At 46.1% G+C, this 21,463-nt stretch overlaps 1 protein-coding gene across 2 annotated transcripts in view; it reads right to left on the reverse strand.

The window, feature by feature from the left end:
• The window catches only part of pcnt (pericentrin), a 40,877-nt gene that overhangs the window by 480 nt on the left and 18,934 nt on the right, over positions 1-21,463 (reverse strand). The window contains exons 30-60 of one of the 2 annotated variants that reach the window (XM_056426058.1): positions 21,268-21,420; positions 20,561-20,707; positions 19,063-19,223; positions 18,027-18,190; positions 17,547-17,728; positions 17,275-17,437; positions 16,464-16,706; positions 15,266-15,498; positions 15,017-15,124; positions 14,738-14,758; positions 14,129-14,365; positions 13,874-14,047; positions 13,523-13,675; positions 12,365-12,535; positions 11,235-12,266; positions 10,001-10,171; positions 9,021-9,189; positions 8,449-8,780; positions 8,240-8,339; positions 7,467-7,639; positions 7,104-7,379; positions 6,861-7,018; positions 6,336-6,465; positions 5,042-5,833; positions 4,642-4,926; positions 3,570-3,791; positions 2,495-2,718; positions 2,291-2,421; positions 1,550-1,655; positions 1,325-1,446; positions 267-422 (exon numbers count right to left, since the gene is read on the reverse strand). In XM_056426058.1, coding sequence (XP_056282033.1) covers positions 267-422; positions 1,325-1,446; positions 1,550-1,655; positions 2,291-2,421; positions 2,495-2,718; positions 3,570-3,791; positions 4,642-4,926; positions 5,042-5,833; positions 6,336-6,465; positions 6,861-7,018; positions 7,104-7,379; positions 7,467-7,639; positions 8,240-8,339; positions 8,449-8,780; positions 9,021-9,189; positions 10,001-10,171; positions 11,235-12,266; positions 12,365-12,535; positions 13,523-13,675; positions 13,874-14,047; positions 14,129-14,365; positions 14,738-14,758; positions 15,017-15,124; positions 15,266-15,498; positions 16,464-16,706; positions 17,275-17,437; positions 17,547-17,728; positions 18,027-18,190; positions 19,063-19,223; positions 20,561-20,707; positions 21,268-21,420 — 6,889 coding nt within the window. The remainder of the gene's footprint in view (positions 1-266; positions 423-1,324; positions 1,447-1,549; positions 1,656-2,290; positions 2,422-2,494; positions 2,719-3,569; positions 3,792-4,641; positions 4,927-5,041; positions 5,834-6,335; positions 6,466-6,860; positions 7,019-7,103; positions 7,380-7,466; positions 7,640-8,239; positions 8,340-8,448; positions 8,781-9,020; positions 9,190-10,000; positions 10,172-11,234; positions 12,267-12,364; positions 12,536-13,522; positions 13,676-13,873; positions 14,048-14,128; positions 14,366-14,737; positions 14,759-15,016; positions 15,125-15,265; positions 15,499-16,463; positions 16,707-17,274; positions 17,438-17,546; positions 17,729-18,026; positions 18,191-19,062; positions 19,224-20,560; positions 20,708-21,267; positions 21,421-21,463) is intronic. The other variant, XM_056426059.1, reaches the window with a different exon arrangement.

Raw genomic sequence — 21,463 nt, forward strand, 5'->3', positions numbered from 1 at the left:
CACAAAAACAACAACGTAAGGTGATCAGTATCCAGACGCATACAATACACACAAACTACCATCAAAGAACCTTTTCTAAATCTTTAACAAGCAAGTACATTTACACCTCAGTAAATATCGCAAAAGCAGGTTTGCATATATCTTTCAGGCCGGACCTCCCACCGCTCATCTCGTGCACCCAGTGAATGAATAAAAGCACCCGGTGTCAGACGTGCATTATGCTGCTTTGACATTTGGTGGAGTGAGTATTTTACACTCACACTCACCTGGACCATTCAGGTAAAGTGGCGACAAGCAGCTCAGGTACAGCCACGTCCTATTCTCCTGCAGCCAGCGCTGCCGATAACCAATCATATCAGGGGAACAGGCTGCCTGTATCCTCCTCTCCTCTTTAGGGGGCGGGACTAAATTAGTCTTGGTTACTAGGTTGGGAGATGATAGAGCACACAGGTTTGGTGGAGTTTAATAAATGCTGTTTTGCAAGAACTGTCAGGTCAGTTTTTGGTATAATTACTCGTCTTGTAATGAACTCTGTAACCAGTAGCGTGGTTCTGTGAATATCTTTCCAATTACTGGACAAAAACACTTCCTGGAAAACCAAAATTAGGAGACAAGCATCTAATGCAGGGATCAGACTACACAAGATGTGTATTAATATAGTGTTCAATTAGGCAATCCTAGTGTGCATGAAGTATGGAGTGAAAACATTCAGTGGGCTCTGTCTTTATTCTTGCAGCTGATGACGTCACCTCCATTTGGTGTAATGCTTGTCGTGCTCCTCTGTGTGTCACAGAGCATGGTGTAAAAGTTGTGAGCGGCTCTGATGTATTCTGCTATGTCACTAAAAGAGGAAAGAGCGCTTTTTAATGTTGTATTATTCATTTGAGCCATCAGCGGTCAGATATGTGATGCGTGGTCTGATCTCGGCATAAGAGCTATAAAACATAAACCCAGTGCCCTTAACATCTCCCAGTGTGAAATCACTCTCTACGATTACAATTAGGGACTCAGAACCCAAGAGGTTGTGCTTAATAATTTGGCTGTTTTAGAGTGGGATGCCTTAAAATCTGTGCGTACCATCAGCAGTATAATTCCTAACTTAACTGTACGCTGCTCAGACCCAATCACTGATTTATTGTAAACACAAACATGGACGACAGTGCATGACTGAAACCAGGAGGAGCCCCAATCCCACGTCCGATGAATGGACTCAGTTCCCCTGACACCCTGTGCGTCCAGTGAGCGCCACATCTGTGACAGCTTTTTAAAACGTCATTAAACACAATTAAACTGCGTCATCTTCCTTCTACTTAATGCCGTTCACCTGGTCTTACTCCCACCAAGCGTTGCTGGACCTTCTCCAGATGTTGGATGTACTCCGTCAGAGACCGCTCTGGATCCTGGGACGTTGCTCCTGAAGGCTCAGAGTCTAGAGAGGTGCAAACCCTGAAGGGAGGAGAACATCTCACTGATGAAAAATGACCGTAATACCATAAAAATAATCGTGAAGACGTCCACTGAACGATGTCACGTTTAGGATGAGCCCAACCTGAAGGGAGACGTTTTGGGTGGAACGAGAGCCGACACGGCGTCTCTGTTGGGCGGCGTGTCAAAATGTAATCTCGGCTGTTGCTTTAGAACTTCTGCTTTCGGCCCTGTAAGAGATAGATAGATATATACTTTCCAAGGGGAAATTTGTCGTAACAGTAGCAGCACCAATAAACCAAACACACAAGAATAAAAAACAAAACATAAAAACAGGGATGAAAGATATAGAAGTATACAAAGTAAAATACAAAACATATATGTACATATACAACACACATGCATACACAACACACAACACCAATGACAAATCAAATCAAATACAAAAATATTAAATATAGACAGTGTGCAAAATGCAGTGTGTGTATGTGACATTGCAATTTAACACACAAACACACGGAGTCACACACACTGTCACACACGCAGTCACACACACACACACACACACACACACACACACTGTCACACACACACACAGTCACACACACACAGTCACACACACAGTCACACACACAGTCACACACACACACACACACACACACACACACACTGTCACACACACTGTCACACACACTGTCACACACACTGTCACACACACACAGTCACACACACACAGTCACACACACAGTCACACACACAGTCACACACACAGTCACACACACAGTCACACACACAGTCACACACACAGTCACACACACAGTCACACACACAGTCACACTCACACAGTCACATCCAATGTGCTCACCGTTCTGACCGTTCTGACCGTTCTGACCGTTCTGACCGTTCTGACCGTTCTGACCCGTGTGCCCGTTGACGGTCCCCGATACGGAGAGTCTTCTGATCGCTCTCTGCCATTTCCTGGTCAGGAACCTCATCCTGAAAACAAAGCGCGATCAGTCGTGTCCGTCGACGAGGCCGAGCCGGCGTGCAAACTCTTCCCGCTCGCTACCTTGACACGGCAATAACGACTAGAACGGCGGCCCTAAATCGCCCGAGGGGTCTGTTCCGGGCGATGGGCGGCGACGGCCGCGCCCCCATGTGGGCGATGAGGCACAGCGTGGCCTGCTCGCACTCCTGGAAACCACCCAGGAGCAGCAGCAGGTAACGCTTCTGGTAGACCAGCGCCTTCCTGAAGCTCTCGGCACGCAGGTAGCGCTCATACAGGCGCTGCATCTGAAAAACAAAGAACACATGGAATGCATCGTGTTACAGCAACGTGTTCAAGTTAACACTGGGATTTAGATTTGTACAATAAAGCCACCGTAATGTAATTAAACCATTTGGGTTCACCCAAGTGTGCCCCTCTTCAGCTTTTCATTACCGCTGAAAGCAAGAAGTGTAATGACATCCAAGTACATACACACCATTAGTATGTTTAGGGACGAAGTGCAGGGAAGGTGTTGGCTGGAGTAGGAACCAGAATTAAATAATATTGCTGTATTGATTAGTCTGTGAGGCAAAGTTTGGATGCATAGTGCCCCTGTGGTCATTTCTTTGAGGCGGTCTAACACTTGTGAATGTAGCACTTTTGCAGCTGAAAAAATTAAATAACTAGAAGGGGCACTCGGTAGAGCGCATACCTTCGCATATCACAAGATTGGGCATTGAATTATGAACATGTTGGCATTAGTTGCATGACAATTGGATAAAAATTGACCGCGCTATGGTAAAAATACGATTTTGACCTTTTCATGACCTTGACCCCGATCGATCCCAAAATCTAATCAAATGGTCCCCGGATAATAACCAATCATCCCACCAAATTTCATGCGATTCGGTTGAATACTTTTTGACTTATGCGAATAACACGGCGATCAAAACATAACCGTCCGCATTTTCAATGCGAAGGTAATAAAAAGCGTACACAATGAAAACGACATAATCTCGGGTTGAAGGAGGCTAAATACGTTCTATAACTGGTTAAGAAAACTCTGCAGTGATTCATCTTGTAAAATATATTCCTGGCCAGCTTGTAAACAATGGCATCATACAAACATGCCGATGAGCGCGAGTTTCACACGGACCTTGTAGTTGTTGTTGTTGCTGCTGGTCACATCGTGGACGGGTCTGTTTTCGGTTTCCGTGGCGACCTTGGCGAGCTCGTTCTCGGCGCGCCGCAGCTGTCGCTCCGAGCGGGCCAGCGTGTGTTTGAGGGCGGCTCTCTCCTGACTCAGGGACGTGACGCGCTCTGTGAGTTCAGAGTTCTCCTCCAGGAACCTTTCAAGCAGACCGGGCGACGACGGCATCTACGGCGAGACAAAGACCGTCACCGTTTACGAGCGGACGCCACCGGGGCCGCCGGGCCTCACCGTCGGACTCATCGACGGGCTTCGTGGCGGCAGCGAGGCGGATCCTGAACACGGCCACGCCCACAGACCGGCTCAAAGTCGCGACGGGGACGGCTGCTTTTGGAAGTCTGGTTGCCGTGGTGACGAACAGCTCAAGCCAAACTGACCGAGCGTGGAAACGTCCGATGGCTTTTATCCCAAATTAGAGGAGGGGTCAAATACTCGGGGGTCAGATTGGGGTTTTGAGGGAAATGCAAATATAGATGCAGGGTGGTGTAAACACACTGACAAGGAAAAGATAATTAAGGGGTGCCGGGGTTGCTTTTGTTGTTGTTTTGTGTTTTTTGGGGTATGTATGTATGTATGTGTGTATATATGCATATGTATGTGTTTTTTTTAACTGGGTTTATTTAATAAGGGACAGTACACATTAATAAATACATTTCAGTAAATGTGCCATAGTTAGCCAAGAGGCTATTTTTCATAGTGTGTGTATATATATATATATATAAAATAATTTATAAAATACAAATATATATATCATTCTTATATATTTAAATAATTATATATATAAAATATATATATATGTGTATATTTTTATGTTTGTCTGACATTTTCGTACTTGTTTTATGTTTATCCGTCAAAACGAATAAACACATTTTAAATAAATACAGTCACTTTCCAAAAGCCAGGCAAGTTTGATAATAGCAGCATTACACACATCCAACAGTGCTACAGTACGAGGCTCTGTGGCACAGCACTACCTCTGGCTTTGACTGCAGTGTGTATGTAATAACTACTTGTGTACCTGCTGGTTTAGTTGTGCGCCGCCGGCCTGGAGCTGCTGTGACGGTGCAGCCTTGAGCTGCTGTGACGGTGCAGCCTTGAGCTGCTGTGGCGGTGCAGCCTTGAGCTGCTGTGACGGTGCAGCCTGGAGCTGCTGTGACGGTGCAGCGTCGGGCTGCTGCCCGCTGGGCCGTCGCGACAGCCTCCGAGCGGCCATGTCTCTCTCCTCGCTCTCCAGATCGGCCAGCGTGTGCTGGAGCTCCTGCATGCGCTGCTGGTCTTGTTTCCTCAACAGCTCCAACTCACACTGAAGCCAGAAATGGTTTGTAAGGAAGCGCATTCATGTGTATCCAGAACACATCTAAAGTAAGAGCATTACAGTTGTGAAAGCATTGGGCACAGGAAGTAAGTTGATGTTTTACCAATTGGCTGTTGGTCCTGTCCAGTCGTCTCTCGCTCTCCATCTGCTCTTGCCTCTCCTTCCTCTTCTCTCGCTCCCACTGCTCCTCCCTCACCCTCTCTTTGTCCTTCAGAAGTCGCAGTCTGTCCTTCAGCTCGGCCTGTTCCACCCCTTGGTGTCTGGACCGCTCGCGCTCCATCTCTAAAGCACAGACGCTTTCCCGCTTCTGCTCCTTCAAGGTCTCGATAGCCACTCGATATCGAGAGGCGGCCTCCTGCTCCCTCTGCAGCTCCGCTCTCCTCGTTCGGTCCTCCTCTTCCCATTTCCTCTTGCTCTGCAGGAGCTCAGCTCTTAGTTTGTCCGTCTCAACGACAAGCTCCTCCCCCTGCCTTCGCTCCTGCTCGAGCTGGGCGCGCACGTCGGAGAGGAACTGCCCGTCTCTGGCGGCATCGGCCTCGTGTCTCCGGATGAGCTCATCCACCTGCCCAGAGCAACGCTCTCTCTCTTCATCAAACTTCCTGTGAGCATTTGCGAGCTTGGCGTCAAGTTCTTCTTGGCGAGATTCGGCTTCAGCCAGGAGGCGCTCGAGGCGAGCCTTGTCTTGCGCCTCGAGCTCACGTCGGCGAGCGGAAAGCTGCCGGTCGTCTTCGAGCTCCTTGTGGGTGTCGTCGAGGCGTTTCTCCAGCAGCACGCTGCGGGACCGGTCGATCTGAAGCTCCCGTCGGAGGTTGCTGCAGGCCACCCTCTCCTGTTCCACTTGACCCTTCAGAGCCGTGACCTCTGACCTCTGCTGCTCAGAGGAAACGTGCACAGCCTGGAGATGGAAGAGGAGAGTCATCGGTCAGAGTTTAAAAGGGGAACGAGTACACCGAGTTTTAAAGAGCAAACAATATAAAGAATACAGTGATACTGTGGAAGCATTAAATATATTCCTTTGTGTTCATACGGTAAGGGGCTCCACTTTGCATTTCCCCGACCAAAATAATCTGCCATGAAGGAAAGTAAACACTAGTTACACTACCACCAAAAATGTCAGGTACAAAAGATCTTGCAGTATCCCGATTAGAAAGCTTTTTAATGTGAAGAAACAGAAGGAAGAGTTTGATTTTGTAAGAAAAAAAGAGACATGACTGTTACCGACTGTAAATGTAAATTATACTGAAATGACCATGTGCTGTCGTCGTGGACGACCTCCCAAACTGCATTAACAACTGACCTTCAATCGTGCCATTATTTCATCATTTGAATACCAGCTTTGATATGAGAAGTTACAGGACGTTCAGTTTACCGGTACATGTGCTAAGCCCTCGTCTTACCTCTCTCCTTTCCTCATCCTCTCTGTCCTTACGGAGACTCAGAGCTCTCTCCTGGTCCAGTTGTTGTTGAAGCTCCTGGATTCCCCTCTGCTCCCGTCTCAAAGCTTCCTCACCCGCTTCCACAGCCATCCTGAAGGAAAAGACGACAAAGAAAAGCACAACTTATTTTTCACTGCTTTGAGTAAAAGTCTAAACTAGTACCAAATATACTTAAAACTACTCAAATCACTGAGGAAGCAGGATCCGTTAGGATTCGAACTAGTGCGTTATAACACAAAAAAGGGGATTACTTCATAAATAGGGAGGTGAGCGGTAACATTTAAACATGCATTCACTGGCTGACATGAGCTGGATTTAATTGTAATTGAATGTTCAAAATGATGTCATCAATTTCAGAGATTACATAAACACAAAGTAGGTTGCATTCCAGTAATAACAGCTGATTTTACAATAGATTTTAGAATATACATAGTCTATTCTGATATGTTAACTTTTGAACGTCATTATTTGGTGTGTGCAACATACCTGACGGACTGTATTTTGTTCTTTTGCTCTTGCCGAGTGTCATGAGCACATTTCAGTTGTTTCTGGCTCTCCTCCAGCTCAGTCCTCAACTGGGATTCACCCCGTCCATCAATTTGGAGCGGATCTCTGTGCCCGTCGTCTCCACCTCTGCCGTCAGTCTGAGGAACAAAGAGGAAAGTGATCAGCAAGTGAAGATGTAAATGTCCCCGACTGTAAAGTCCCTTTAAAACCACAGAGACTCACGTCTGTGCATCTCTGGGCCATTCGACAGAGCAGCTCTCGGAGAGCAATGACCGTCTCCTGGAGAGCCCTCTTCTCCTGCTGCCAGCTCATGGGGGGGTTGGAGGGTGAACCGTCCCGCTGGTCCAGTGTGACGGCGCCGTCTTCAGACCGATGCGCTCTCCGACTCGACGAGAAGGCCCTGGAGTCCGAGGCGTGGGGATCCGTCGAAGACGCGGCACGACGCTGGGACAGGGTGAGAATTCGGCAGCTTTCTTGATAAACTTTCTTCAACAGACTCTGTAGAAAGACGGAGAAAGAAACAGAGTAAAAACAAGGCATATTGTATCATCAAAAGAATCACTGCCGAGTTGCAATAACGCCTACCTGAAGCTCGGGCGCCAGCAGGTCGTCGTTGTAGCTCATACTGCCTGCAGCACTATCCGTGTTCACTGCGGGGTTCATTCCTCGGCAGTGGAGATACTCCAGAAACTGAGCGTCGAGCCTTTCCGTCTGTTCCAGTTCTACTCTCAGCCTCGCACCCAATTCTGAACTCACGTCTGAAGAGGAAAACAGAAAATATTCTATATTTTTCTGATTGCCAATGTAATCCACAGAAGGAGAAGAAAAAAGATTGATGCGAGCAACAAGTACCATCTATGTCAGGGGTCAGGAACCTTTTAGCCAAATATATTTCATTGAGAACCATATAGTATTTTTAACGTATAATTTTAATGCGACTTCTGGTGCTGCATGATGCTTCGGGGGGGGAGGGGGGGGGGGGTACAGGTGACTTTCTTTGCTCCGCCCCGAGCTCGAGACGGAGAGCCGAGAAGTGTTCACGCGACACGTAGAGACAGAAATGACATGCTGCTGTAGATACGATCAATAACAGACTTTTAGTTTAATAAAAGAACAAAGACGTCTTTAAGAAAAGGACCTTACATTACTTCTTCTGTAATCTGGCGCGATAGAGAAAATTACAGGGGGCGGGCGGAGATTTTACTCAATTTAACTCAAAATTGTCTGGGAGCCATATGGCGTCACCGGAAGAGCCATAGGTTCCCGACCCCTGGTCTATGTAGACAAAAGTATCTCATGTCATTGTGTCGTGAAACTCAATTTTCTCCAAAAACTATGAAAAAAGAGGTGCTACTCACTGCTGCCATATCCATCACTGGCCCATTCTGGTGCCGACGAGGAGGTGGAGCCCAGGGGGGACGGAGGTGCCGTTGGATCAAGTTCTTCCAACTCAGGGACCTAAGAAAAGGTTATTATAAAAGATTAAACAAATATGTAACTACATTAGAACCAAAGGCATTACCGAATGCCACAAGGAGAAGCTTGTGGGAGTTTTATCACCACGTACTTTATCGGTGTCCAGTGAGTCGAGCATGGAGAAGTTGTCCGATACGGACACAGCGCCAGGGGAGTGGGGACTCCGTGTGGCTGGATCTGGTGTGACGGTCATGGAGAGAGGAGCCTCCATCACAACCCTGGGGGAGGTCTTGACCTGGTGGAGGTCCAGGCCCGTGCAGTTCAGAGTGCTGAACTCGGACAGCCGGGAGCCGAGAGCCGAGACGTGGAAGCGTTCCGGGATTCTGTCTTCGGAGCTTTCCAGTCTCCTTAAAACCTCCGGAGAGCTCAGGGAGGCTTCATGGGACGCGCTCACGACATCCTCGAAAGCTCTGTGGGAAACATCTGCCGGATGAAAAACATAAATGTCACTGTGATAACTCGTTACCGTTGTGATGCCAGAGAGGCGAGAGGCTCCCGGTGGCGGTTTACACCTCCAATAGCACGACGGGGCTGGTTTTCCATCAGTGGGTCCGTGTTTTTGTTTGTGCAGATGAGGATGCACATGCTGAATCTGTGAACCGTGTGCAGAATCTGAAAGTCTAAACAGCAGAGTGTATGTTTGCAACACAGCGAAGTGCTCACCCTTCTGTGGGGACCCTGGCTGGTGACGGTGTTGTACGAGTTGCTGTAGCTCTTCTCGCTGATAGGACAGTTCCTCTTCCTGCACAGCCAGGTCTTGTTGGACACCTTGAAGCTCCGCCTTCAGCCGCTGGTTATCAGTCTCCAGGTCGACTAAGACACGCTCTTTGGTCTGACGGAGAAATAAATATTGTTAAAAAAAAAGGCAGAAGTCAATACAGCTTAGAACACCCAGTACCGCCGTGATACAAACGGTGGATCTGTACAGAAAGAAATCCCACTGCTTCACAATTTGTATTGAATATTTTGTTCATTCTCATATATTAACTTATTGTGTGGTAGTGTGGGGTTTGACCTATAAAACCTTTTTAATTCAACAGTTGTGTTACAAAAACGAGCGATACGCATCATGAATAATGTCGGCTACTATGAGCACACAAACCCTTTATTTTACAGATCACGTGTTATGAAATTTAATGATTTGGTTTATTATAAAATAATGCAGACAAAGTGCAGAGCTGAAGCAAAGTCACTGCACTGTGCACAACGTTTATCTTTCAATACATGAGTGTAAATATGATTTGAGATGTTTGTAAGTTCACGGTACAAAAGGCTAAAAAAGGGATTAAAAGATTATGTATTTCTGTTAATGTTGAAATGGATGTAAGAATGGTTTAACTCCTTTTTGGTTTTCAAGGGAATTTTTGAGAGTTATAAATGTGATTAAAAACGTATTTATATGGAAGATGTATGTGGTAGTATATATAAATATATTTTGTTTTTGATTTTTTTGTTTATTGTTGTTTTATTTTCTATTAATTTTCTGATTTATTTTGATTTCAATTTAGTATAGGAATTTATAAGCATTTTTTGCTTCTACCTATACCTTTTCAGTCTTTCTCTTTTGTATATTATATAGGATCATATTGTATTGGAGTTGATTGACTGAATAAAATACACAAACAAACAAGCAATATTCCCACCTGTCCTTCCTCGTGCAGTTTCTCCGCCTTCTCTGCACTCGTCCTCAGACCCCGTTTCACCTCCGTCAGCTCGGACCTCAAAGCCTGGTGCGCCGCCTTCAGCCTGGCGAGTTCAGCCTCCCTCTGCCTCAAGGCAGCGTCTGCTTTCGCCAGAGTCCCCTCAGCGTGGGTCTGAGACAAACGCTCCCATTAGCAGCCTTTCTTGGTATCCACAACACCCTGCATCCACATACCATATTCTAACTTCACAGCTTTTAGCTTTCCTGGAAAAACTACCGTTTACATAAGAGCAACAACTGATTTGCAATGTAAATACTTATTTAACGAGGAGCACACGGGCTGCGTTTCAACGCCAACTCGGTCTTTTACAAACACTGCAAGAAAACTCTTCAGTGCACGACAACACGACTATGAACTAATCAAAAACAGACCAGAGTGCAAAGCCATGCAGCAGACCAACAAACGCGTCGCAGCCTCTTTTCATTTCGACATCAACTCCTCCGTTAAAAAACGGTAAAGAAATGAAACAAAGCGGAGCTTTAAAGAAAAGAAAAACGCTAAAAGATTTTCCTCCTGCTTCCTCATTCGAATGTCACTTCCTCTGCCGTCTCTGGAGTGACGCGTTACTACGGCAGTTAACTAGAACCAGATGTGGTTTCGCCTGCGGTTGCTAGCGTAGCTGCACGCTAGCAAAGAAAAGCAGCAGCCAGATGTTTGCCGTCTCGACTCAAACAACCGTGATACCTGGAGCACAGGCTGAAGAAAAACGTATAAATAATACTTTGGATTTATATGGCGCTTTTCTACACACTCAAATACACGTTACATAAGGCATAAACAAACAGAACAAATCTAAACAGAAACACAAAGAGCAAACAAAAATTCTACATTTTGGGTAAAAAAGCAACAAAATAATTTTTTTAGAAGCTATGCGGAATGAGTTTGAATGAATAATTGTTGTGGTTCTCATCTCTTGAATAAAAAAAGGCAGTCAGTGCAAGTACCACATACATTTAAGTATTTATATTCAGAGATATTATTACACTACATTAAAATAAAAGTCAGCTGTACTGCCGTTTATAAATGATGTAGATAAACTTTGCACCATCAAAATAATAGGCAATACTCCAGTTTCTAGATTATTTAGCGGAAGGCCTATAATTCAATTAGGAAGTAAAAAGAAGGTTGAAACTATGCGTGTGCCATCTTATTGTACAATTGCATCTATACTCACCAGCACTTCCTTTTGAGCCTCTTCTTGACCGCTCTCCTTCTCATGGAGGCGACCTGTGAGGTCCTGGATACAAACCCTCATGGAATTCCCTTCCTGCCTGAGCCTTTCGATTTCCTCCTGGAGTTGCCCCTCCCTCCCCCTCAGGGCATCACGTTCAGCACAAAGCTGTCCCATCGCAGTCTTGAGGGTTTTCATCTTCGTCCTTTCCATAGCAACCAGCTCCTCCGTGCCCACGGCGTCGGCCCGAACCTCCTGGACTCGTCTCTCAAGAGTGAGACGGGTTTCTTGAAGGACTTCCATTTCGGTTTGCATTTCCCGCTCTTTTGATTTTAGAGTCCCGATCTCTTTCACGCTCTCCTCTTCGTTCTCTCGGAGCTCCGTGACCAGAGAGCCGAGGCGGTCGTTCTTCTCGCGCAGTGCTCTCGTCTCTTGGGCTTGAATTTGGCAACCGTCCCTCTCCTCTTCAGATAGTTTCCTCGTCTTCTCTTCTTCTTCTTCTTCTTCTTTCTGGGCTCTGACCTCCAGCTCAGCCTCTTTGACAGCGAGGACACCTTGAAGTTCATCCGCCCTCTCGCGCTCAGCCGTCAGCCTCTTTGCGAACTCCTCCCCGTACCCTCTGTAGTCTTCCTCCTGGGTGAGCAGTAGTCGCTCCAGTCCGTCTTTCTCTGCCACCGCCGTCTCCAGCTGAGTCTGGAGCGCCTTGAGATGAGAGTTAAGGGAACGAGACGAGGACGAGCGACTCAGACGGAGCTCCTGCTTCAGGCTGGTAGCTCCTCCCCTCCTCGCCTGCTCCTGGACGGCGCAGTGGTCGGGTTCGGGGCTGGGAGCCGGCGAGGCGTTAATGCTGTCGCCGTCCTGAGAGTCGCTGACTTCGTGCAGGTTGGGGCCCAACGTGGCGAGCTCCGCCTGCAGCGTGCTGATGACCTCGTGAAGGCGCTCCTCTTCCTCCCGTTTGTCCTGACGCACCCTCGTGATTTCAGACTGAAGGTGTTCCACCTGCGAGCGCAGATCCTCCAGCTCAGCCTCCAAAGCCTTTACGTCAGAAAGACAACAGCAATGAACGTGACAATTACATGTTCCACATAAAGCAGTTGCTCCCCCCCCCCCACACCGTCTGTAGGTATTCCCACCTTGTCGTCTTTGGCGTTCTCCAACTCCTGCTCCAGTTTTTGGAGCTCACCGTTGAGCTGGTCGATCTCCTGGTTTTTCTCCTGGAGCAATGCTGAGGAGAGGGTCTCTTCCTCCGTCTCACTCTGCTCCTCTTCCTCCTCCTTGAGGACGAGGAGAGCGGACACATTTTCCTGAAAGCAGAGTTGTACATGCCAGTCCGATTATACGTTATACTGTAGGTTTTAAGTTAAGCTTATTCTGGGGGTCAGTTCTTGTTCATTAACTATGAAGGAGAGAATAAATATAAACAAAATCATGAAGAAAAGATATTGTGGGAGGGGATAATAAAAAGATAAATAAAATGACATGCATACACAATGAAAGGGTAACGTGTACACTATGTGGTGTTTATGATGTATACTTAAATGTCTGATATGTGGGATTATAGGTAAATAATACATTAACAGTTTAGTCAGATATATCTTTCTGGGTTCCCAATGTGAGAGCAATCCTCCCCTCTACGTTCACATTGTACACCAGGTCAATCCATTGGTCGACACCATTCATCTCTTTCTTATGGATATGCAAGAAACCATCAGTTGCATTTTCATTAAGTACTAATCCATCTTCCTCAATTGACGTTCCTACTGGTTACTTAACCCTCCTGTTACCTTTCGGGTCAATTTGACCCCATTCAATGTTTAATGTCGGTGTTCTTTGGGGTCAATTTGACCCCAGGCTGTTTTTCACTGTGTCAAACATATAAGAAATATCAACTTTTTTATATATTTAAAGGGCTATTTAGGTAGTCAACAAACAAACATAAAGTACCTCACACTTAAACTTGGGAAACAATATTAATTCTAATAATTTTCTGGAGGTTTTAATTGCTGGGGTCAAATTGACCCCAAGGGTAAAATATGTTAGTAAATATAAAGGTAACAGGAGGGTTAAACAGTTAACCCCAAACACAAATACATCATTGTTTGAAAGAGAGTTTCTAGGATGTTACAGAAGAGGACATCTCCAAAATACATGGAAGTATTTTTAGGTCAGTCAGTTTAATTGGGGAAAAAATATGCATTTTGGGCAGGGGAAGAGAAATAAACTCAGGAGCGTTTCCAAGTACTTCTGAAGCGGCTTAAAAGAAATTACGAAATTAATGAAATGGCACCGACCTTCAGGGCAGCGATCTCATCTTGACAGTCGTTAACACGAGCTGCATTCTGATCGGCCAGCAGCTCCAGCTGGACCACAAGGTGTTTCAGTTCAACCTCTTTGAGGCTCAAGTCCCTCTGCACAGCCTCCAGTTGGCCGAGCAGGACCTCGACCTGCAAAGACACAACATTACGTGTTAGTGGTTAAAAAAATACCGGGCTTTCAAAGAAAGCGTCCTGCCCGCGTGGCGACTTTTAAAATATTCGCTCAAGTTTGCATACACATTTGTGCCAAAAGGTGGCGCTGCAGCCAAAAGTATCAAACAACCAGCAACTCGTCAGCCCGAATGATCCGAGCTGACGCCGACGGACCTCTTGCTCTTTGCTCTGCAGGCTCTGCTGAGCGGCGTCCAGGGCGTCGCTGAGCTCCTGAGTGGGGTCGCGCGTGTCGTCACGGTAACCGTGTCTCGTCTCGTCCGCTTTGGACTGCAGGGCGGAGATCTGAAGCCTGCTCGACAGCTGCTGCTGCTCCAGCGCCTGCTTATCCTGACAAAAGAGGGCGCATTTGAGAGACAAAGAGCGGCGGCACGAAGAGCGATCGCCGGCTCGAGTGTTCGGTCGGCTCACCTGCGTGAGCTCCTGTTCCCTCAGCTTCGCTCTCTGGAGCTCTTGCTCCAGGTGACCGACGGAGGTGTGACTCTCGGTGCTGTTCAGCAGCGCTTGCTCCAGTTCTCGTATTCGCCCAGCCAGCTTGTCGATCTCGTCGTTGCGCTCCGCCAGATCGCGCTGAGCTTGCCGATTGGCTGCAAGAATGGAGGCATGGTCCTCCGTTTTGTCTTTAATGATCGCTTGTAGACTCTCCACCTGCAGAGACGGAGGGGAGGCAACATTTTGGGTGAAAATCTATCGTTTTTCTTTAATGGAGTGAACTCTACGTGATTGGGAGATGAATTAGCCATTCCGGATCTGCTGCCACTGGTATTGAACATGGAAGTTAAGCCATTCCAGAGAGCAGTGACATGGAGGCGAGAGACAAATGAAGGGCGAAACAGAAGCGAATGAATATGAACAAACAAGAAGGATTAAAATGGGAATGAGTGGAGAACATATGAGAAGCACATACAAGCAGTGGAGATTAATCTACGAATGATTGCATGAAAATAATTATGTACAACACACACCATGCAAAAAGTTCAAAGGGAGCTAGGAGAAGTACGCTACAGTCAGACGTCATACCTGCAGAACCAAGTCCTCAAACTACAGCAATCCGTTCAGCACGGGGATAAACACATGGAAAAGTCAGGCTCATGACATGTTAAACATCACTTCAACCACAGACGCATTATTTCAAACTCCCATCAGCAATGCCATAGACACTCATCTTAAAAAACACACACGCTGCAAATGCAATCCACTTTTTAGACAGAAACGCCATTTTTTTAGGTTATGTCCAGATGAGAACTATTACCCGTCAGATGTTACTGTACACACTCGCTAACAAATGAAGGGCCTCACCCTGTGGCCTTTGTTATCCACGCCGGCCGTCTGGCGGCGTTGGGCCTCCAGGCTTCGGATCTCCTGCTGGAACTCGTCTCTCTCGTGTTCGCGCTCCACGGCCTGCTCCTAAACGCACAGGAACAAGTGACGTGAGAAATACCCCACGACTCTCGAAAGTAAGTGAAACGAGAATATTTATAAAGAATTGCATGAAATAAAAAAAGGGATATATTTAAGCTACATTTATTTAAATTGGTACCAACTCACTTCTATAAACTGCCGGTCATGTTTCAGCTGTTTCTCGAGTGCTTGGACGCGCTGGTTGAGGTCCTCGCTGTGGGTTTTGTGGTGCTGCTCGGTCTCCAGGCCCTTCGTTTCCTGCTCCTCCAGCTCCCTCTCCAGAGCCCTGAGGTGCAGGGACAGAGAGCTGTGGTCCTTTTCTGCCTGCCGCTGCAAGTCCAGCCGATCCTGGGTTAAACGCTCCGTCTCAGCCAGTAGCGCTTGAAGAATAAAAGAAAAGAGTACAGTTAGGGCAAATGTTTCAACGAGAGGCACACAGAGGCATTTTAAAAGCCGGGAAGACGTTAGGAGTTAAATATATCCTGTGCTGTTGCTCCTGAGAGGCTCTGAATGCATTCACTTTGACAACTCTGGAAGAAAACATTGTGTAAGATGTTTTAAAAAAACACACGGCACTAAAAAGAGCTTTAGCTACAAACCACTCGAGGGGTACGAACAGCAACCTCACACAGCACCGCAAGATGTGACCATCCACACCCCCTCATCACACTCAAACTCCACTCTGACCCACAAACCTGCGTCAGCATCTAAATCGAGCCAATGGCCTACGGAGAGAAGACACACCTGAGCACAGACGTTATTATAAGCGCGGGGTCAAGCTCACCAAAGAGCAGGGTTCGTACACATGTTGACCAGTGGATTTACATGACTTTTCCATGACTTTAAACCAAATTTCCATGACCAAACTGAAATCTCAGTGTGTACATGAAAACTTTTTGAAAATGTAGTATTCAAACAATGAGAATTACAAAGCATACAATACACCTTAAATGAAACAAATGAATGAGAGACAATAGTTTGATTAAAAGAACAAACATTACTATACATGTTTATTCTTAGAAACACTTATATAAATGTTTATTCTTTTAATCAAACTATTTTCCTTTATGGGCAAAACCATCTGTTTGGACTTGGCGTACGCCGGCTTATAATTTGAGTCTTCCTTTCAAAAACATATGAATTATTTTAAACTCGACGTAAATGAACATGTGAATATAACAAATTTCCAAGACTTTTCCAAAACTTTTGCGATTTAAGTTTTTTCCATGACTTTTCCAAGCCTGGAAATTACCATTTTAAAATTCCATGACTTTTCCAGGTTTTCCATGACCGTACGGACCCTGAAAGAGGTCGAGTCGTATTTGATGCAGCCAGAGACGCTCACCTTTCTCCCGCTCCCCCAGACCAGCGGTGAGATGCTCCTTCTGACGCAGGAGGAGCGTGTGCTCCTCGCTGAGCTCCCGGTGCTTCAGTCGGAGGTCGTCCAGCTTCATGGGGAGGGCCCGAGTCTGGTGGAGCTTCACCTTCATGTCCTCCAGCTCCTCCACGAGTCTTTCCTCTTGAACCTCTTTTTGCTGCAGACACTCCTCTAGAATGGCTTTCTCTGCCACATAGCCATCCAGAAGCCCTGAACACACGCAACGTCATGAAGTTTTGCAACGGAAAGGTAAAGAAAATATGTATTTACGTTCCCTGCTGAAAATGACCGTCTGATTTCAAGGAAAAGCAGTGGAAATATTCGATATAATGTACACAGCATTGCTCCCCACCTGCTTTACCTTTCAGACATCCCTTCCCAACAGGCAGATGAAGCCATTAAATCACTTTAAAGCCAAAAGACGCCATTGACAAAAACAGTATTTTTCCTTCCCAAAACCCGGTAGTGTACAAACCTACTTTAAAAACATTTGTACTAATTTTTTTTTTTTTACAAATTCTGCAGAGCTAACAGCTATTCTTAGCTTACACATTATTCCTAACCGTATTGATTAGCTTACGGCAACCAATGTCACTGTTTTTTTCAAACATTTAAAAAAAGGTGAACTATAACAGATATAAGTTGTGTTTAAAAGTTGAGTTTAAACTTCAGTACAACTGGTGAAACGTCAGCATCGGCAGAGGAGGCGTGGCAACAGTCAGTGGATCAAACTAATGCCACTTGGCCCCAGAAGACGAGACGAGTGCAGAGTGCTCACCCTGCGCCTTGTGGAGTTCTAGCTGGAGTTGACTCTTCAGTTTCGCCTCCTGATCCAGCTGCAGCAACAGGAGCTTGTGCTGCTCAACGAGTTGGGCGGCGTCCTCTCTGCCCCGAGACAACTTCCCCTCCAGAGAAAGGTAGACGTTATGAGTCTGCTCCAACTGGAGAAGTCAGAAACTCACGATTAGTAGAACTCAAACAGCGCCATGAGAAGGAAAGAGAGGTTCCGTGTGGATTGTCGAGGCGTCGGGAGCGCTCTGCAGCCGTCACCTGCGTGTTGGCCTGGTTGAGCAGCTCCAGCAGCGTTTCCACGGTGCGACGCAGCCGGCTGCAGGCGCTCAGAGCCGCTTCTTCTCCCCCGGGATTGAGCTGAGCGTCTGAAATCAGCAGGCTCTCACAGAGCAGCTGCGTCAGCTCCGTGTCTTCTGAAGACTCATCTGCAAGTGAGATACCTACAAAATGAATGAGTCAAAATTTATTAGAAATAACTTCTCACTCTTACTGTTCCGCCTCTCCAGTCTGTTAATATCTCACTCGAGCCGCGACGCTTATCAGAATACGTCTATTTTATTGGCCGAGCAGTGATGTGATTTACAACGCGTGTAATTGGTGCGTTTCCTGGACCGATGAACGGGTACCGTCTCGTCCGTCACAGGTCCAGGTACAACGGCGTCTGGATTGCTGTAAGTGAGCCCTGACATAAAGCATAGGATGCAATGCAACTTCAGAATGTATGAAATGCCAACGAACCCGATTCTTTGTTCCCCGCAGAGCTCCTCGGGGGGGTCGACTGCTCGCATGTTTTGGCTCTGGCGCTGATCTTTTGTCCAATCAGGTCTTCTGTTGTAATGGTGCTGCGAATCATCTCAAGCAGCACCTTCCTCAGCTTCTCATTGGCCTGGTGCAGTTTACGTCTGGGAAAACAAAAGTGACACGTGTGCCAACTAATTAGTTTCTACATTTAAGAATAAAGTCAAAACATATGTAAACTAGAACGGGCACTCGGTAGAGCGCATACCTTCGCATATCACAAGATTGGGCATTGCATTATGAACATGTTGGCATTAGTTGCATGCCAATTGGATAAAAATTGACTGCGCTATGGTAAAAAAAAGATGTTGACCTTTCCATGACCTTGACCTTGACCTTTGACCCGATTGATCCCAAAATCTAATCAAATGGTCCCCGGATAATAACCAATCATCCCACCAAATTCCATGTGATTCAAGAAGATTTGACCTGTTTATGACCTTTGACCTTGACCCGATCGATCCCAAAATCTAATCAACTGGTCCCCGGATAATAAACAATCATCCCACCAAATTTCATACGATTCGGTTCAATACTTTTTGAGTTTTGCGAATAACACGCATACAAATAAATAAATAAATAAATACACGGCGATCAAAACATGACCTTCCGGCATTTTCAATGCGAAGGTAATAAATAAAATAAATACACGGCGATCAAAACATTTGATGTATGCCTTTTTATATTGTATTGTTTTAATAATTTTATAGACATTTTAATCTACTTCCTTCTCACAATATTAGAATTTGAAGCCAAGCAAAGTTTTTTTTAAAATGAAATAAAACTTTACATTTCATGCCACAAAGTCCCAGTTTTACCAGCTCGACTTACTTCACTAAACATACTTTGTGTGAAGGGCACACTGAATCTGCAGTAATCTCTATAGTCCAATGCAATTAGCTTGTCAGCTCATACATGTAACAGAAAACCAACAAGTCACGTGGTTATATTAACCAATCGCTGGCGTAGCACTCACCTTTCCACTTTAGCGGTCTGCAGGTCGTCCGTGAGCATGTTCAGAAGGTTGCCTCCCTCCTGGCTCTCCCGCTCCCTTCGTTGGAGGAGAGAGTCTAAAGTCTCCATCTCTGCACGCTTCCCTTCTAACTCCCCCTGCAGACAGCCAACTTCTGCTCGCAGCTGGGGGGAAACAATAGAAAGCCGTTAACGCTAGCACTGAAGACGCAGCAATAAGCTGCACCTCCAACCTGTGCTGCGACTTGAAAAAGCAAAATGAGGCCGAAACGATAAATCAACCCCCAAATTGTGGAAAGCAAAACTGTTTAACTGAACACTGGCTTACTGCCATCTCAGTCTCTTCAAAGCATCGCGTGCTTTCTTAAACGAGAAACTACAAAATCACATGACCACCAACAAAGGCTCAGTGACAAGAGCAGGCGGCACGCTCTGCATGCAAAAGGAAATCAAAACCAGATGTTCATCGTCAGAGAAACCCACTGTAGCCAGAGAAAAAACACCAGAACTACATTAAACACATCCGCAATGACACAAAAACTACAATCCTCCTCCATTAAAACCAGCCTAAAGCTTAAACACTCACAAGTACAAGACAAAACTTCTGGGTTCACTGCTTCAGTCTCTTTTCATCCAAGCCTCCGTCGTCAGTTTCTTACCCGTCGTTCCTCGACCCCCTTCATCCTCTCCCTCTCCTTTCACCACATCTTCCCTCTCTTTTTCCCTCTCATGCAACCACCTGCCTCAAACAAACAATGTCGTTTCCCTGACAACAGCACCCTCCCAATCTCTCTTAATCTTCTCTTTGCTAACCTCGTGTGTGTGTGTGTGTGTCACTATCAAGAGGCTGAAGGTGCCATGGAAACAAAAACACACGGCACATTATTGCCGATTGTGCAAACAGAATCTATAAAGGATGTAGTCTAGTGATAGGTCGTTAGGTCGTATGGAATCATGCAAATCCCGATAAAGCCACAAACTGTCTTTAAAAAATAAAAATAAAAGTCAGCTTTCCGGGGCGTAGCAACTCATTATCGTATTAGTAACCAAGGCAATAGTAAAGGATCAGTTTGTTTCACATCTCCACAACAACCAACCAACAAAACATTGCTTCAATGAGGCATAATCACATAAGAATAAATTAATTAATAAATCTTCCAATCTACAAAAATGTCAATAAATACATTGGCTGCAGGACCACACACACAGACCAGATTAGAGTTGAGTGGTGTTTCAATGATATCATCTTTTGACAAGCTGTAATCTCACGCGAGGTGAATCTACCCCGTGGCGGGATGCCTTCGCAGCATCATTCTTACCTCACCTCTTTAATCTAAGTCTATTTTGTATTTACATATTCCAAGTCCGCATAACTTCCATTTAATTTAATTCTTGATGTCCCTTGAACCTCAACACCCATGATGCAATACAATGTTCTTATTTGCACAAGGAGCACATGGTAAAACCTACAACGACGCTGGACGTATGCGTGCGTGAGTTACCTGGGACACCACGGCGTCGAGCTGCTGCAGCTGGACGGTGAGCTGGCTCATTTTGTCCGTGTAGCTCTGCTCCTTCTCCTCCTGTTCGCACATGAAGCTCCGCTTCAGGTCCTCAAGCTCCGCCTCCTTCTGCTTTTCAAATTCCGCCTTCAAACAAAGCAGCGATGTTGGTACATCGATTAAAAGATGCAGATCTCCATCCTAAAGAAACTGCAGTACGATGCAGGCTCATGTGTTCCTCATCTAAAGAGATCTCCGGTCATGTCCTGCTGGCTCATGGCTGACTTCCACTGGCCTGCACATTTAAGATGGTCAAATGCTAAATGTCTGGAAAAGAAATGTCAGTCATAAAACCTTCTGCATTAGAGGATTAAAAAGATTATATCCATCCCATTCAGCCACTGGAGTAACACAAAACACACCCACCATACAGACTCAGAGACAGACGGACTTAGAACACTTCTACATATATGATGGAGGGATTATGTGGAAACTGGGTTTGAATAAAGCTCCAGTGGGACTGAGTCCAACCGAGAACTATGGAATGAACTGGTGCAGCTGGAGCTCACACACACATCAAATTAATTATGTGTAGGCAACATAGCCTCCGAAAAGGTGTTTGAATACTAAAGAACCCTAATGAAGAGGCAGCGTTGAAGCTATCCACGTCATCTTCCTCCTCATCGCTCCGAGGCGTCTCCTTTCACCTCCAGTCGATGGATCCCGTCCTGCAGCCTCTCCTCTGAATGGGCTTTGAGGAGCTCCGCCTCTTCGAGGGAGTGCTGGCGTTGCCTTAAGGACTCCTCTTCAAGCTCCCTGCGACACGCCTCCAATTCCCGCGCAGAGACAGTCCTCAACTCCTGGAGCGGTCACACGTCACAGGTTTGTTTAAGACCACAATAT

The sequence above is a fragment of the Pseudoliparis swirei genome, chromosome 11, assembly GCF_029220125.1.
Source record: "Pseudoliparis swirei isolate HS2019 ecotype Mariana Trench chromosome 11, NWPU_hadal_v1, whole genome shotgun sequence".
In the NCBI taxonomy this organism is placed as follows: Eukaryota; Metazoa; Chordata; class Actinopteri; order Perciformes; family Liparidae; genus Pseudoliparis; species Pseudoliparis swirei.